Source organism: Elaeis guineensis, chromosome 8, assembly GCF_000442705.2.
Source record: "Elaeis guineensis isolate ETL-2024a chromosome 8, EG11, whole genome shotgun sequence".
Lineage (NCBI taxonomy): Eukaryota > Viridiplantae > Streptophyta > Magnoliopsida > Arecales > Arecaceae > Elaeis > Elaeis guineensis.
The window spans coordinates 131,442,519-131,460,850 of NC_026000.2; the positions used below are offsets into that span (position 1 = coordinate 131,442,519).

Here is an 18,332-nt window from a genome sequence, read left to right on the forward strand (position 1 = left end):
AGTTGGTGAGATGACACGTTAAGCAGCATTGCTCTTGCCCAGTGGAAAGAAATTTACCTTTCCATCCGCCAGGTTCTTTGTATCTTCTCAATGAGCAGGGTTCAGTTGTTCATCTTATTTTCATGTTAAGCACGGGCATCCGAAGATTTGTATCCTATTATTTTCATGTAGTGAAAGAGCCTTGGCCATGCATGGGCTCTTCTTGTTTCCCTTTGAAGATTTTTCATGTATAAATCTTGGAACGCTCCTCTTTGGTTGCTATTGGGTGGCAATTGTTTGCATCAATTGATTTAGGTTCCCATACTTGTTATATTGTAATTTTTTTTATCTTTTGCAGATAAAGGAAAGGCTTGGTTCCTTAAACAGAGTAGTGCGTTTTTCTCAAGAACTATTACATGAGGTGGTGAAGAACAAATTAATTATACCAACGTGGAGGTGGTGGCTGAGTTAAATGGAGCAGATGTAGTCATTGTGCCAGAATCTGTTCTATAGAAGCCATGGCCATTCCCTTCTTCAAGACCAACCATAGGTGGAGAGAAAGGGTTTGTACCAACTGCAGGACTGACATTGAAGCTTTACTTGTTCTCTCTCAAGTCAGCATGGCATTACATGTCCATTAGAATTGTGGAGGGGGGCGAATTTTGTAGTTTATATAGTAAAATTTCCAATAAAAAATGAGACCTAATTAGTTTTAATGTCAACCACAAGAATTATTTCAAAAGGTTTGAAAGCAAGCACATGGCCATTGCCTTCCACATAAGGCAATTTAATACCCAATTATTTTTGAAGTTGTTAGCATAAGCACTATGAATTATCCCTGCTTTCAAAGCTATAGTTCTCACTTTGTAGCATGCAAAAGAAAAGGTGGCTCACATAATACATTGATTTCCCAAGTCCATGAGATGCACTGTACATGCTCCCTGCATGAAAGAAGAAAAGCAGAAAACAATAAACATGGCAAGTAGCAGAGTCAAATTTCAGCAAGTGCCCACTCAGTGAAGCAACAACATTATTCATATATTTCCAAAGAAATTCTTACAAGGCCAATGCAATGGCACATTGTCAGTGGCTTATAAGAGACTACACAAAATTACACCCTCTTTTGCTTTACTTCATAGCACACCTAAACATCGATCACTCTAACAAGCGTATTACAATGGCCCTCTCAACACACATTTTTCTAAGAAAGAACTGTCTAAAGAATACTTCCACAGCAAGACCCTGTAATTGGCTGCACAATTTGAAAATCTGGATATCCTTTTTGGGTAATGTAAAATTGGAAATAAGCAAGTGATGGGTATGTACAAACAAATATTGGAGCAAGAAGCCTTTATGTGATTTGGTAAGAAAAATGACCATGCTTTTTTTTCCCTCATTTTTTTCTCCCTCAAAACTCCTGTTATCGACAGAAAAGTAACATCTATCTCATCTTTTACACTTTGCTTAAGGACACCGCATGTGGCAAAAGTCATGAACCACATCTGATGAGCCGCCAAAATGTGCAAAATCAGACCTATGTAGATGGTTTGACTGGTTTCTTCTTGAATGGCTTTTTGTGTCATTGCATGCGGTCTTGGACAAGAAGCAGTGACATACATGGATCCGGTGGCTTCGGCTTTCAGTTGAGCTACTGCCTGTTACATTTACTAATAATACCACCTCTTTGTCCCTAGTATCTTCACACCACCAATTCTGTGGGATTCCATTAACAAACTCTTCTTGAGTATAGAATTCCTCATGATGCACTGTGACTTCTACTGTTTGTCCAGGCTTGATTATACCAACTGACGGGCGAACCTACATAAACCATGCAATGACAAATAATTGACAATGCAAAAAACAAAAGAGAAGCAATTGTGAAATGAGAAGGGGCAAGGCCAATATGCAAGTATGCTATGTGCTGATCATAATATCACCTCTTGCAGCAACGGTCAAGAAACCAAACTGACCCATGGCTATAGCTCAAAATTAGAGAGGTGAAAGTCGTTCTTTCACCCCTTCAGTTGCATGACTTGAATTAATAGTAAGTGGTAGTTACAATTTATGAATTGTTTGGTTCACAAGAAAGTTGGATACAAGTGGACTAGAAAACACATATTCTATGTCATGTCAATTTGCAATTGCAAATCAAGTGCCATATAAGTTCATCATGTAATACACCAGTAAGTTGTGTTCATCATCACTAAAACAACATTATGAAATCTCCTCTCTGATTTACATATTGAACACAACTATACAGCTTGGAATGCACTTTAAAGGTAAAATAAGTCAGTTTAAAGGTAAAATAAGTAATGTCAGTTTAGACTAGATCTTGATGCTGGCAAAATGTCATGCAGTGGCATCTTAAATATCGAATACAAAAATGATTTCAACAGGTCTCACATCTTAATCAACAGCAATTTCTTCTTGAAGCTGTCACAACAGAAAAGTTGTAGGCAATCAAAAACATTGTGGACTTCAAAAATATCTGTATAACTTGATGATTCCAGTTTGGCAATAATTTCTCTTCAAACTTTTGTCAGGTTCAAATTAGATTATACAAAAGGTCTATCTGCAGTATAATCACTGATAACAAGGTCTATTTGCATGTGACTATTTACCTAAGGTTATACCTATACTGCCACAGGTACCATAGAAGAGACAGGGAAACATCAAGACAAAAGATAGCAAAGGCTCTAGAGGTTCTTCATCTCAAAGTTATACTAGCCATGCTGCCCTAGATAAGTAATGATGGAAGAATCATTACTAGTAATAAATGCCATTCAAATAAGCTGGATTGCAATGCCATAGCATTTGGGTGCACTGATGCAGTGAGCATGGTCAAGGCAATCCTGAATGAATCCAGCAACAAGGAGCAGGCAACAAAAGCAATTAGTCGAGATCAAGGAACTTGTTTCAGCTGCTAGACATTATGAGTAAAATTTTGAGAACTGTTGGGATGATGCTAAAAGCTAGGAAGCTTTTCATAGGCCTCTCCATTTCACTGTAAAGAAAGGCAGTCTTCATAACAAACTGATCAACAGGCCAAAAGCAATGGGTAAAACAATAAAGAAAATACTGTGAAGTTTACCTTCATTGCAAGGGGAAAGGTTTCTTATATTCATGTGATGCTCCATATGTGCATGCGAAATCATAAGTAACCAAACAAGATTCATAGTGCATAATTGAATGATGTTGTGTTTTGGCTTCACAAGTGCACTGCATCAGATATTTGTCTGATAATTCTTCTAAAATTGGTATTTTGACCCACTGGATAAAAGAGCTAAAAATGAAGTGTGACAGGATAAAGCAAAATAAACTGGAAAAAAGTGAGTTGATTCTGGTTTTTCAACTTGATCCCAGGATAGAGAGGAATAAACCAGAATAAATCCTAAAAAAGCAGCCCAGGGCATCCTAGGCAGCCATTTTTCAACCACTAATTATTTCCCTTAACTTTGTTCACTATTGCCTATTATTGAACAGGTCATGTGGAACCCCCTACCATCGGTTACATGTAAGGTGTAATATCCCCCTGTAGCTGCCAATTTGATTTTTTTTCAATCTAAGATAAAATATATGGTGGCACCACTTTCTGCTATTATACACAGAATATCTTACTCATGATCAGCTTAACCGTGCTGAACCTACCAGTTTGGCATATATAGAAATGAACTGGTTGGTTACCAACATAGTTCAATACATCGATTCGAAATGGAGGGAGAGGGAGAAGGAGACTGAGAAAAAGAGAGAGGGAGAGGGGGGGGGAGAGAGAGGGCACTCGAAAGCCCTCTTGACTTGTCAGCAAGGGGTTTCCTTGTTTCATTTTGAAATAGAGATGCCCTATAATTCTTTTTGAATATTTTGAACTGAAGTCAGCAGATGGTTTCCTAACTTCACGTAAGCAAATTCAGCAAATGGTTTGCCAACTTCGCTTATTTCGAGATGCCCTATAATTTTTTTTTGAATATTTTGAACTAAAGTCAGCAAATGGCTTCCTAAGTTCATTTAAGTAAAGTCAGCAAATAGTTTGCTGACTTCACTTAAATGCTTGGCTGAGTTCACTTAAGTGAAAGTCAACACCAAATTTCTGACTTCAGTTTGAAATAATCAAAAAAATTGGTACCTCTCGGAATGGCAAGGTATGGACCCACAGCTTATTGTGCTAGTCTTCGACCGATACAGATCTTAGAAGCGGTTCAATGAATCTTGATCCTACTAATATATTGTGAGTATTTGAGAGTGTACAACGAATTAGAGCAAAAATAAACATTTGCAAAGCATAAGATGGAATTGAGTTATTTCCACTTCAAGAATAAGAAAAACATACCTCAAGCCAGAGTGGAAGGCCAAAAGAACCTCTTGTAGAAAGCTTGGATTTACTTCCATCATCCTTGATGGTGGACTGGCCTTCACAAATGATTTCAAAGACAGCCCTATTTTTCTCGCATTTGTTAGTGATTCGGAGGACAGAAGTATCTTGGTTTTGCAGGATTATGTTGTTTGTGCTGACAATAGTTTCTGGAACTTCAGAATATTCTTCAAGCAAAGACCTTAATTTCTCATTTGATGCAATTATTTCTCCATACTCTTGCCTCCTTACCAACTCATCTACGTGAGCGATTTCAATATTGAATATGCACCTGACAGGTTTGTGATCGCTGTCTGTTACATCCATGCAAGCTTCATACCTGATAAATGAAGATACCATGTCCCATAAGAATTGACAACAGAGTACACATTCTATGTAAAAATCTTGCGATACTAATTAATCTCACATTGTAATTGAAGAAACTATAGGGCATTCTAATGAGCATTCAGCCACTGAAATTGAACGGTTATCACGATATAGTATTCTGTCACACCAAGCAGGAATTCGCTTCTTCTCGCTGGAATCATATCCTACAATGCAATTGATATGATAATTTTAATGTCAATGCCAGCTGGCTGTGTCCCAAAAGAATTCACAACTCAATATAGGCTGATATGCCTTCTTTATATCAGTGAATGCTAAATATCTCATCAAGCTAATTTATGGAAAAGACATTCTGTATTATAAGCTCACCTGATAGACCTGCTTGGTGCCTTTCAAACTTGTATGTGGGAGGAAATTTGATTTGCCCTTCACGCATTCCTTGAAAAACTTTGCCTGCTTTCATTTCTGCTCTAAGCTGATCCTTCTCTCTAAGCCAGTCAAAGCATCTTTGAGAAACCATGTCCCTTGCTTCATCATAACTGATACCAAAAAGGCGATAATTGAAATCACCAAGAAATACAACCATGTCTGCTTCTGACAACTCAGGTTTCCCATCATCAGATTGAGATCCGGTGGCCTGTCATTACCTAGCTATTGTCATACAAGCTTAAGAGGATCTTTATTTGAAGAATTGTACAGTAAAACAACAAGATACAGGACATACATTTACTCCACGATGCAATTGGACAGATGTGGCACCAGCTGCACCGCATACAACAAACATGAGTACATTATAGTAAAGCGGCAATCTTTGTATCTGAGTGCATGAATAGACATGTTTCTTCATATGTAAATCAATCATGTATAGTATGTGCCTGCAGACAAGTTCAGTACCAAACCTGCAGCTCCGTGAAGTCCAACAGATGGCCGGCTGAATGCCATTGTTTGATAGATATGATTAAAGTCAGCATTTCGCCGGCTAACTGCTTCCAAATGTGCAGCCAAATGACAGTTCACAAAGCATACCATTCGATCATAGACTCTCATCCTCAAACCTACAGCACCCTGCAGACAAAGTTAGCCCATATAACAAGTTTATCAGTAAGATGGAGTAAAATAAGTCTAATCTGAAAATAATTTCCCCAGAGTCTTGTTAAGAAGAAAAAGCATCAAGATTTGCCATACCGGTCAGTACCATACCGTACTAGACATACCATACTATACTGGTACCGAGCCAAAATGCTGTACCATACCAAACTAACACTCGGTATGCCGAGTTGTACCATACCGAACCACATACCAAAACTGTAATAGGATGGTACCGGTATAAGGTCCAGTACCAAGACAAAAAACCTTAAAAGGCATCAATCTAGAGAAGAGACAAACTGATTTCCACATGAGAATGAGCAAAATGACTAAACCCAAATGAAGCAAGCTAAACAAGTGAAAAGACAAATAAAGCTTGCAGCAAAGCATTAGATTGGTGGATAACAATATATAAGTGTAACCAAATGCTATCAAAAAGTTTTGAATAGTCATATTTTAAGAGAAATTTAAACCTATAATCCTCACTGTCTGAATATGCCATCCTCACATGAAACCTAGATGGAAGAAGATATACAACATGATAAGTACTTTCAACTTAATCAATATGACTCATAAAATAGAAAGTGAAGTGAAAGAGAATAATGGTAGGGGCACCACCAATCATCTCAGAAAAATGATGTGAAATTTACACAGGTCAAACAAAGGAAAACACCTTATGAGTTTTGAACTCAGAATCTCCTCAAGTAGGAAGCAGGTTGCAACCATGGGGCATACCCCAGTTTTCTTTAATAATATTTCACTGGTGTAAATTAAGAGTCTCTGCTATAACCATCCATAGTCTCTAATTTCTTTTCTCAACACAAAATTGATAAATGAGAAATCTGGTCGACCTCGATAACTAGCAGAAATACCAGTCAAAATGACCGAGTTACTGCATCACTCGTGTTTCCTATACAAAACAAGCTATGATGTAGCCATGTGTAGATAGGTTGCTCTGACAAACTGTCTGGCTGGTAAGAAAGATATAAACCAGATGCACGTCTTGCTGGATATAGATGGTATATGCAACATGGATATTTGAGACACGGATCAATCCTAGCATCCAGGTATAATTGCAAACTATTGGCATGACTAGAAAAATATAAAGTACTTTCTCTGATATAGAGTTTCTTTGAGATTTATAGCTTTCCATAATGAGATGGTTTCTGTCATAGAAGAACAATAACACCAATACAATTGTTTACTTAAAATCTTTAACCATCAAAATGACAACATATATTGACATATTGGCTCCTGGTAGATGCGGAAAGGTTTTCATTAAACTATCTTTAGAGAAGCTGGTACCATCAATTATTTGACTGAACTTTAAGACACAGAAGTCATATGTGCATCTACCAGAATTTGCATAGTATATGAGGAAAAAAGAATTCCTCCATCCTTTTGCTTCAACCATGATACTTTGCAATTTTAAGCATTTTGAAATGTGTATTTGGAGAGAGAGCCCATAAGCTTTGTGCTTCTGGACCAATTGAGAAGAAAATAAGATAAATTTTGAATTTTCAATGAAAATATCCTCACATATTTCCTCCTTTTTGCTTTAATAAGTTAGTTTTCCTGCAATTGTAAGTATGGGACAGTTCTTATATTGAGTTTAAATTTCCAGCACAAAGTTAAAACATTTCAACAAATGATTAATTTCAGCCATGGTTCATGTGCACTCCATAACTAAATCCTTTTCCATTAAATCATTTAAAGGTCCTCAGTTTTTTTTCCTTTTCAGGTTGAGAGAAAACAACAATTTTTTGGCTAACAGATCAAACCTCCAGGAAGCATTATCAAAAACAAAACTTGGATTTTGCTGTTTTGATAAGATTTAGAAGCATTTGTGTGTTGGATTCCATAAAAAGTTATGAAAAAGATTTGCTCAATCTTTTATTTTGTAATTCTATTGGTATAAATTGTCTTACTTTCATGACGGTCCCTAAATTTAGGAGACGATTATTCACAAATATGGAAAATTATATTTATTTCCATTAAAATCAGCAACTTGCATTATTAGACATGTTCTACTGAGAAACTAAATAGGAACCCAAGCTTCTTGCAAACATGGTGGATGTGACTACCAATCAAGATGAACAAATTCAGCAGGTGCCATTGCTCAAACAGAAATCTCCATTACAATGGACCCATGGGGTGATTACTTATTTTGAACCAAAGGATCCTCTTGAATGTAGAGCAAACAAGTTGTCAAGAAACCGACCAAGTTATCAGGATAATTAGAAGGACCACAAATACGTGTACAAGAATGCAAAGGCAGAGGTATTCAGTATTTCAGTTGGTTGATAACTACAGAATTTCAGAATTACCAATTTCTTGCTTCTGTTGGGTCTTATAGATTTTTAATATCCCATTTTCATGTAACTTTTTGATAAATAGTTAATATCACTTGGATGCACAACTGAGAATTAATAGAGCAAATATCTCCTATTTGCATGTTATTGTTCAACAGTTGCAAATTTGCAATCCCGGCACTAAGAAACAATTCAGCTGCCATGCATTGCTCCACCACAGTTTCAATAATTACAGCTTTCCTACTTTCCAAACAAATTAGATAAATAACCAGCTTTAAAAATGTAAAAGCCAAAAATTTCAGATAAAAGAAGCACCTTGTTGCCGATGGCACGCCCAAATCCACATGGTACTGCTGCAGCATCAACATCACCAATATGTGGTCTAAGATTCTTCCTAGCCCTGAGAAATTATAATTCGTAAATTATACACAATGAATGATAAAGATAAAGCACCAGCAGACTGATGTCTGAGGGATGCATTTGCAATGTCAGGGGGAAAAATAAAGAAACTGTAAAACCAAAACAAAAGATAATAATCTGTATGATGGCTCCTTCATAAAAGATTCATACCATGCAGCAATTAGTAGTCCTGCCAACTGCCTAGAACCAACACGTTGAAAAGATGTCCCCTCATCTAAGGTTTTGCCTATAGTATCCAACCACCATTGCCCATTAGCACTTCCCTCGAGTCCTACCTAAGATCAGTTAAAAAGCCAAAGGTGCAAACAATAAAGAACATAAGAACTTAATCTCTAATGAAATATGAATGTTATAATAAACTGCTAAAGCACCATATTGGCATGTGGAATCATACTCCTCAATGATTAAACTTGAAAATAATATTTTGAACATGATATCACAATGAAGAGTCCACATTTGTCATCTCATTAATATAATCCAAATAATCAGTTCATTAACGTCTTATATTTTCTAAATTCAAGGCATTGTTTTGTAGTATCACTTCATTCTAAGACTCTAAACTTAAGATTAAATTGATGCCACATAGACCTTGTGGGTATTCCCTAATAATTCTGAGGTATGAGTACGTTAAATTCTTGATGTGCAAACTTAATGGAAATATACATTAGAAAGAAAGCCTAAGCCAACATTGAGAGGAAGGAGGCACATGTAATAATTTTTGTTTACTTGAATATTGCGGATTGGAAAGATAGACCAACAGACATCCCATATAATTCAAAGCTGGTTAATGGTCTGCAGAGACACTCAGGGTGCTCCATGATTTTTTTCAAGCCTTTAAAAATTATGGGAGCTCTCAAAAATGTTTAAAGGACTCTCCTAGGAAGCAAGTGCAGGGATGAGTTTTTGAAGAGTTTTGAAAAAAGGTGCGACATCTTAGGCAGAAGATTCCAACTAAGAAGGTACAAATGGTGGATAAGCAAATGAAAGTTACAGGCAAATGCAACAAAAATCAATGAAGGCTTCAAGGAGAGATCAAAGATAGAGACTTAAGCTTTGCGGAGCACAAAATGTAAGGTAAGATCTGACAAAAATGACACTGTATATACATATGCGGCTCTAAGTGAGACTTTATGGCAAAAAGAAATAAAACCAACCCCATGTAGTTGGGACAAGGGATGCAAATTACTGTTTTATTCCTAGTTAAAAGAGAAAACTTCATTTAACCAAGCTTTACAGCATGATTAATGCAGTATATCTCTCTCCCATTGGAAGAATAGACAACCAAAAGAAGAGGAACTCTATATGTCACCAAGTTATCTACTTTCCCTTAGTTTATTTTTTATAGAAACATACGATGCATTAAGATAATATTTATCTCCCACTAATCAAAAAGTAGATGTTTAAAAAATAAATAAATGACAAAAAACAGAAGCATTATCATGTCAGAAGAATGATGAACGACAAAACAATGAAGAAATATGTCTATATGTTCCCAAAGTTGTACTCTTTTCCTCGATTGATTTATTTACTTTAGAGCACGTTCAATGCATCTTACACACACACACACACACGCACATATATATATATTAAAACAGAACTCTGGTCATTTAATTTCATGCAGAAATGTAGGGCATATATATATATATTAAAACAGAACTCTGGTCATTTAATTTCATGCAGAAATGTAGGGCACTTTTGTAATTTAGAAAAAAAAAAAAGAAGGTCATTTCAACTTAGGATCCCACATGTTCCATAATTTAATTTCACACAGATGTGTTTCTGGAGGGCATTTACATAGTTTAGGAGAAAACGAAGAATGTTTTGTGGTTTGTTTTGTCATAATCCCTATGACACTTCTATTATACATTAATTAAAGGAATTGCAAGGGATAGAGTGCATTGTTCGGATGGACCAGGCCATGTGGAGGCACCAAGTAGGAGCCAACCTAAGGTGGGACTTTTTTCCTTTTTTTTTTTTTTGGGTGAGCCAAAGTAATGATCTGTTACATTAGCTGTGGATCAAATTTTTTTACCTCATCTATGCTCCACACTACCACTTCCTATTAGTTTAAATTTTTATACGTGCACCTGAACAACTACTGCATTCCTTTATGTCTATCTCTCTGAAAAATGTTACCTTAAAATAAATGGACAGAGAAGCAATAATAACGATGGTGATGGTGAGTGCCATGCTTTGGTAGCGATAGTAACTACTGGAAAGTTTTTCACAAAACTAGGAAGCTTCTTCTATGACAGGTCCAGAAGATTATATTTCAATACATTATTTAAAAATAGTAATATTTTAGTAAAAATAATAAAATTAATAATATGGATAATACTAATAGTATTTATAAAAAATATTTTTTAGTAAAAATGATATTTTATTAATAATATTTTTAGAACATTAATAATATATAATAAAGGAGAAAGAGAGAGAGAAAAAAGCTAACTCCTAATTTTAATGAAGAGAGAAGAGGAAGATGATTTCTTTTAAAACAAGCACCTGTTTTTTTTGCACTCCTACTCCTCTCTCTGCATCGATCTTTTCTATAAAACTAATAGGAAGAAAGAAATTATGGCTATAGAGGAGACCGAACTACGTTAAAGAGCAGAGGAGAGCTATGAGGAATAAACAACGATGCTTTAGTCCATGTGACATCACATCCAACCATATATAAATTGTTCTCTCACAAGGTAAACAGTATGTCCTATTGAGATATGATCTATTATTGAGAGTGAAATTAAACTAAACTGATCCTTTCATAAAAAGCATTGGGTAAAAGCATAATTTTTTGTGGTTTGATGATTAACATTAGCAGACTAGATTGTTTCAAATGAAGGTATATGGGTGGTAGGTTTAAAGGATTATATTTTAATACATTAATTGAAAGTAATAATATTTTAATAAAGATGGTAAAATCAATAAATTAATAATACTAATAATACATTGATAAAAATAATATATTTTACAAAATAATAATAATTTTTATTAATAATATTTTCAGAAGATTAATAATGTTTAATAATGTATTAAATCACTAATAAAATGATATGTTACTAAAAACTTAGAAAAATATTTATTAATAAAATAAATATTTATATAAAATATATTATTTTTAAATAATTATATAATTAATTAAAATAATATTTTAAAGGTAGTATAGTTTCTAAATAAAAGATGTATCCTGCATGATGCTAGTTAAGAATTTAAGATACTGTCTTCACTAATTAAAAAAAGAAAAAGCAGATTTTCAACTAAAATAAATTAATTGCAAAACAAAAAAGCATATTTATATCACAAAAAATGATGTACACAAAAATAATGCATATATTTTCCTATTGAAAGTGAAGCACAAATACAAGGTTTGAGCATCAAGAATCAAAGAACCAATATATTGTTATTAGATGACAAAACTAATGCTTCATTTCGACATTCAAATATAAGGATAAATATTGTGTTAGGAGAAACTCTCTAGATAATAAACCAAAATTTCCACATTTAGCTGACTTTTTGCTTTCAATGGATGAATCAAGTAAAATTTTAGCTTACACACCATTAAGCTCACTTTCTATAAATAAGAAAGATAAGAATCATGTTTCTCAGTGGTAACCACGGCAGAGTAATCTACTTTTGAATGCAAAGAAAAGTATACATGATTTAAGAATGCAGAATGCATTAATCACAAGAAAGATTCTTATGGTTATTTACCAAGCAATGTTTTCTTAGAACATTGAAGTGTGCTATTTGAAATTGTGTTGAGAGAAAATCTCATACAATCTATCAAAGTTCCACACTTATTTCACATTGCACTGTATGGATGCATGAAGTCCAATGAGACTCTAGCTTATGCAAGTTCTGCTTATTTTATTAAGAAAAAAAATCAATTCCAATTTTGTAATTAATAAAGGCTGGGTGGAATTACCTCCCTTATCATCAAAAAAAAAAAAAGAAAAAAAAAATCCAATAGTAGCAATGCAGCAGAAGGATAAAGATAAAACAGACTTTTTTGTTAGTCATGAACATTCCGAATCCATGACATATTTATTCTGAAGGCTTGAATGGAAGCCATCAGAGAGGATGACTTCAATCAGGATGGAACTAACCAAAAATATAGTATGACAAACCCTAAGAGGATCGAAGATGACTATTTATGTCTAGTTTTTGCTGCTTCTGCTAGAACTCATCTTGCCATGCTAGGTCAAGATTAGGCCAAAAAAAAGAAAAGAAAGAAAAGAAAAGAAAAGAAAGAAAACTTGTACAAAAAATGATGCAGAAAAATCTTACAGTTTCTTTGGCAGCAGCCATTGCAAGAAATCCAGCACCCATTTCCACCTCTTGCAACCCAACAACAACTAATCCAACCTCTGATGCTGCACTACCCAACCATGATATAAGAGATTCATGAGATGCCCTTTCCTGTCCAACATTCCAAGTTCCAGCCAAAATGTTAAGTTTTTCATATCTTGTATATGACAACTCCTTATTGGCCAACTCCATTCGCAAGATATCATCGAGAGGTCCAGGAGATGTCAGGTGCCATCCACGAATCCCACCATGATGAGCGAGTGTGAAGATATACGAACTCCCAACAGCCATCTTTATAACTGGACTGCTATGGGCAACCCATGATCCTAGCAAATTTCCCTCAAGATCCAAAATCTGAACAGTGCCACTCACATAGCCCACCCACAACCGTGTCCCAAATGCACAAATGCACTGAACAGAAGAATGATGATGCTGAACTTCATGTAACCGATTCCCATTTCCATCCCACTGAACAAGCGAGCCATTTGTGCATCCACTCCAGATCATTCCATCCATAGCTAATGTCAACGACTCTGTTCTTCGATTGTCTTCCCCAAATGTTCCCTTGACTGCAACTCTGCGAACAGCATCAGCTGCTCCCATCAAAGCATTCCGAGAACGTTGCAAAAAGCTAATAGAACCTGATTTTTCCTTCTTTGATGTGGAAACAAATTTTACTTTCATCTCATCCTCTACATATTCCTGTGCTGATTGTGCCTCAATTTTTTCCACTCGAGTCTCAACCAGGCCATCTATGCCAAACACTTTCAAAAGATCCCTTGTCCGAGCATCCCTGTGACATTGCACAAGATCTGGTCTAGTTAAGAAGATCATGACATGATGAGATAAAAACACAATTTAACTAAAGCAGCAACTTATTAGAGTACTATAGCCACAACAAGAATCAATATTTTTTAACAATCAAAAAAACAAAGGAAAACTCATGAAAGACATACCAGAGTGCGAAGGATAAGCTACCAGCGGTCCACACTTTAGACCTAGAATTATCCGATAACATATATCTCACATCTACAGCAGGCAAGTTACACACACCACCCACAGTGACCTGGCTCCTTAGGTCAATATATGCCCTCTCAACTAATAAAGCAGCCATATGTCTTTCTTCCATTGATAGAGAGAGGGATTTTTCAATGGCATCCCAAGGCCAAACCTTTATCACCCCACATTCAGAACCTGACCATATATCACCTGGAGATGACATATTGAAAAAACAGCATCATATGTGTCAGCAGGGCTTGCAATGTAAGATAAGAACATTAAGCTGCTAGTTTTGAATAAGGCCAACGTAGAAGATTCTTTTTCCCTACCTTCAGTAAAAATAGAGTTCAAGCAAACAAAAGCAGCAGAAATATGGGAAAACCACCCACCAAATACAACGCCTGTTAAAGCCAAGCATCCAGTCCTATTTTATCTAACAATGATTACTTGGGAAGTAGATAAATTCATCAATATAACCAGGATGCATAGGGGATAGTCATGTGTCACCGTTCAGCACAACCTTAAATTTGCTAGTTCATGAACACCTCTACATAATTGGAACCACTGTAAGTTATGATTATGCAACCTCTTTTTCTCCCACCATTGCAAATTGATACTTACTTATACATCAGGTCTACTTGTCTAGTTGGATTCCATTCAAACTGATAGAGCTATATGCCAATAATGCGAAATTGAGGAGAAAGACAATGCTTTTGAAATGCTGGTCGATTGATGAGTGTTACCATATGAAGTGATGACCATGGAGAGCACAGCAGACCGGCTGTGGGCCTGCCATGAAAGCCCTTCTTTAAACTGAGCAACATTGTCCCCACCGTCCTCCTCCGAAGCAGAACTCTGGACCGCGGGCTGCTCCATCTTCCACGACCGAATCTTCCCATCCTTATGCCCGCTCCAAATCAAGCCGGTAGCTGCGTCCACTGCCAAGCACATTGTGGGCGACGTGTAGCACGACTCCCGGAACGGCGCGCTCTCCTCGTCCCCCCTCCTCGCCGGCCCGGCGGCCCCCCAGTCGTCGAACTTGTTGTCCAGATTCCACACCCGGAGCCCGGACTCAGACCCGGCCCAGAGCTGACCGCGGACGCAGGCGATGGAGCGGAGGAAGGAGCCTGCCTGGGTTTCCCGGAGGGGATGGGGTCGGATTTCGAGGGCGGGAGGGCGGCCGGGATGCATGGCGGCACGGAGGGGGATGGCGCCGCCACCGGTGCCCATAAATTCCGGTAGAGTCCCGGGGGCGCCGCCGTACTCGGACATTGCGCGCTCGAGGGTGAGGGAGCCATCGCTGCCGGAGAAGGATCCGCCGCCGCCGCCGGCGGAGCCGAAGGGGTTGCTGAAGGATCCGCCTGTGGCGATCACGCCAGGGTGGTTGTGGTGGTGGGCAGGAGGAAGGGGAGGGTGGTGGTGGTGTCCGAAGCGGAGGTCTTCGACGGAGTTGGAGTATTGGTGGTGGGGAAAGGAGGGGGGGAGGGAGGACTGGAGTGGTGGTGGTGGGTGTAGGAGAGGGAGCGGGAGGCGTCGGGGGAGGAGTCGAGGAAGGGATTGGTGGTGGTGGAGGTGTGGGGGTCGTCGAGGCTGTGCTTGCGGAGCGGGGGGGCGTTGCGGCGGGCGGAGGAGGCGATGGCGGCGTCCTTGCCGAGGGGCTGGCTGTAGCTGATGCCTTTGCGTGGCGGCGGGGGGCCGGTCGTCGCCATCTTCGTCACGGTATCGGCGGCGTCCTCCTCTTCCGCTCCTCTCTCGCCCATCTCTTCTTCTTCTTCTTCTTCTTCTTGAATTCCTTCTTTGGTTTTTAGTGGATAAGATGTTCGACGTTCTTTTTTTTCGTTTTGGGTTTGGATACTTGGGAGGAGGTGGGGGGGCGATGGAGGAGGAAGGCGTCAACGAAAGCGAAATGGGAAGGGATTGCGGCGAGGAGAGAAGGAAGGAGAGGGAAGTGGAAAGCCACGAAAAAGAGACGCCGAGAATGAGGGCTACTTCAACGGAGCCAGCGAACCCGTTTTAGTTTTTCTGAGAGGTGGCCGGGTAACTCCTTTCCTGTGGCCGTTGGACCTTTTTCTTTTTAAAATTTTTTTTAAATATTTAATTAATATTTTTTATTTTATGAGATTTGATGTTTATAATAATAATAATAATAATAATAAATTAGTGATATAATAACAATTAAAAATAAAATCTGTTCGTGCGTTACAGGGCAGCAGGCGGTTGCCTAACGATTTTTTAAAAAAATAAAACGCCTGCAGCTTTGCAGCACGGTGGTGGGAAAATGATGAATTGATACTATTGGCAGGCACGTTTGATGTACTCGAGAGAAAAATGGATAAGCTTGGCAACGTGGCAATGAGACTAATGCTTTTGATTCCTTTAGAATTTGTTTGGTTTATGAAAGATAAAAAAATAAAATTTTATCACGTTTGTTTGATCATCATAAAATGATTAATTAAAAATAATTTAAATTTAATTAAATATTTATTTTTTAAAAAAATATATAAAATATCTATTATATTTTTATTGAATCTAAGAACATATTATTTTTTACTTTCAAATTTTATATAAATATTAATATTATATTTATATTAATATAAATATAATATTAATATATTATAATATAACATTAAATCATAATAATTTATTATATTAACATAATACTAATATATATTAATATTATATTATATTTTAATATAATAAATTTATTATATAGATATAAATATTATATTATATTAATATAAATATTATATTAAATTAATAAAAATATTATATTAGTATAAATATTAAATAATTTAAAATATAATAAATATTATAATATTAATATTATATTTATATAAATATTAAAAAAATATTATTATAATATTATATTACTATTCAGTATTTCATTGTAACTATCCATTGATATTTTGCAAAATCTTAACCATAAATCTGAAAAAGATATCCTGAAAAAAAAAAAGTACTACCACTTTCATCCCAAAAACGTCAAAACATTTTTTCTGTAATTTTTACTTTTCATAAAATATAAAATTATTTTTCATAAGAAGAATTTTTTTCACTGTCTTTCTTTTTAAAATTTCAACCAAACAAAAGACCTCCTTTCTATTTTTCATGAACCGCCTCTTCTCCTCTCCACTTTCCATCAACCAAATAAATCCTTGGTATCTGGAATAGATGTAATTTTTTTGTTTCCTTTTGTAAGGGAAAAAGAACAATAAAATTAAATACTATGAAAATGTCTAAACCAAATCAATAAATAGAAATGCAGTAATTCTTTCTTAAAAAAAAAAAAAAGTCGGGACCGCATGGTAAAAAAGGTTGAAGTAGTTTGTACGATATTCATGTCTCAAAATTAAGTTGGGACGAAGCCTATTGCAGAGAGTGAAGGCCATATGCATCATTGGTAAAAAGAACCTCGAAGCGGCTAACTCTGATTTTGGGAACTGCCTAATTTCATGTTAGTTTAGCATTGCTCAGTCCAAAATGACCCACTTCTATTATACAGAAAAACATAACTTACTTCTATTAACAAAGATATCAATGCATCGATTATCTTGTAGAAGAAGGCTCTTGACATGTTAGACTGTTGAGACGAAGCTTGATCCAGGGCAGTTTTGATTCCAGCCCAGTACTCACCCCTTTCCTTATCAAAAAGAAAGAGGCAGAATATAATGCATTCATGAAACATTCAAAGGTCCCACATTTTTCCCTATCATTGAAGCTACTCCAAAAAAAATGGTGCAATATCAGTCACATGGAAAAATAGCAATCAATAGATCATATTCTCTTCTATGCGCCATCCTCGATGAAATATTATTACCAGGTTGTGAAAATTCAAGCCCTTGAAGTTTTTTACGTTCAATGTCAACAAATATTAGGCTGCAAATTAGTGATCTCTTTTATTGTGCTTCAAATTATTGCGGATATTTGATCTCTTTTAAGGAGTGCCCTAGCTCAAATTAGATGCAAAAGAAGCCGCAATCACAACATCCATGCTTGTTCTTCCACATATCAATTACGCATGCTCAAAGGGGTTCTATCTAGTTTAAAGCTTTGCCACTTTTCAAATGGGTTTAGATACTTCGATAAATGTGTTATATTCAAACCATGCAATCTCTTGACAAGATCTTGAACACGAGCCAAAAAGCCCCATAATAAAACAAATATAAATATATACATAAGTACATAAGTGTAAATGAATGAATATGTACATATATACATATAAAATCTGACTATTTGAGTCTTGATAATTTTTATTTTATATTTAAAGTATTACATAATATTGCTTACATTCAATTTTAAATTTAAATTTATTTTATTATTTTTATTATATGTTAATGATATTAACTATTTGCATGTCTTATATACATATATGTGTGTATGTATATGTATATGTATGTACGTAACGAAGGAATGATCGGACGTCCGATCAATCAGATCAAGATGCAGCAGAATTCAAAAAAAAATTCGATCTGATATGCGATTCGATCAGATCTGATCTCGATCGTGGCTAGATTGATCATGCATCTAGATCAACAGAT

The 18,332-nt window shown here is 36.2% G+C and overlaps 1 protein-coding gene across 1 annotated transcript; it reads right to left on the minus strand.

Moving 5' to 3' along the window:
- Window positions 1-975: 975 nt before the first annotated feature.
- LOC105049599 (type I inositol polyphosphate 5-phosphatase 13) lies at window positions 976-15,794 on the minus strand. Its single transcript, XM_010929306.4, is given in 12 exon segments — window positions 976-1,797; window positions 4,307-4,667; window positions 4,755-4,878; window positions 5,042-5,309; window positions 5,397-5,434; window positions 5,572-5,737; window positions 8,386-8,470; window positions 8,641-8,765; window positions 12,775-13,588; window positions 13,752-14,004; window positions 14,538-15,288; window positions 15,291-15,794. Coding segments are annotated over 12 exon segments (3,603 nt in total). The 5' UTR covers window positions 15,555-15,794; the 3' UTR covers window positions 976-1,443.
- Window positions 15,795-18,332: the final 2,538 nt, after the last annotated feature.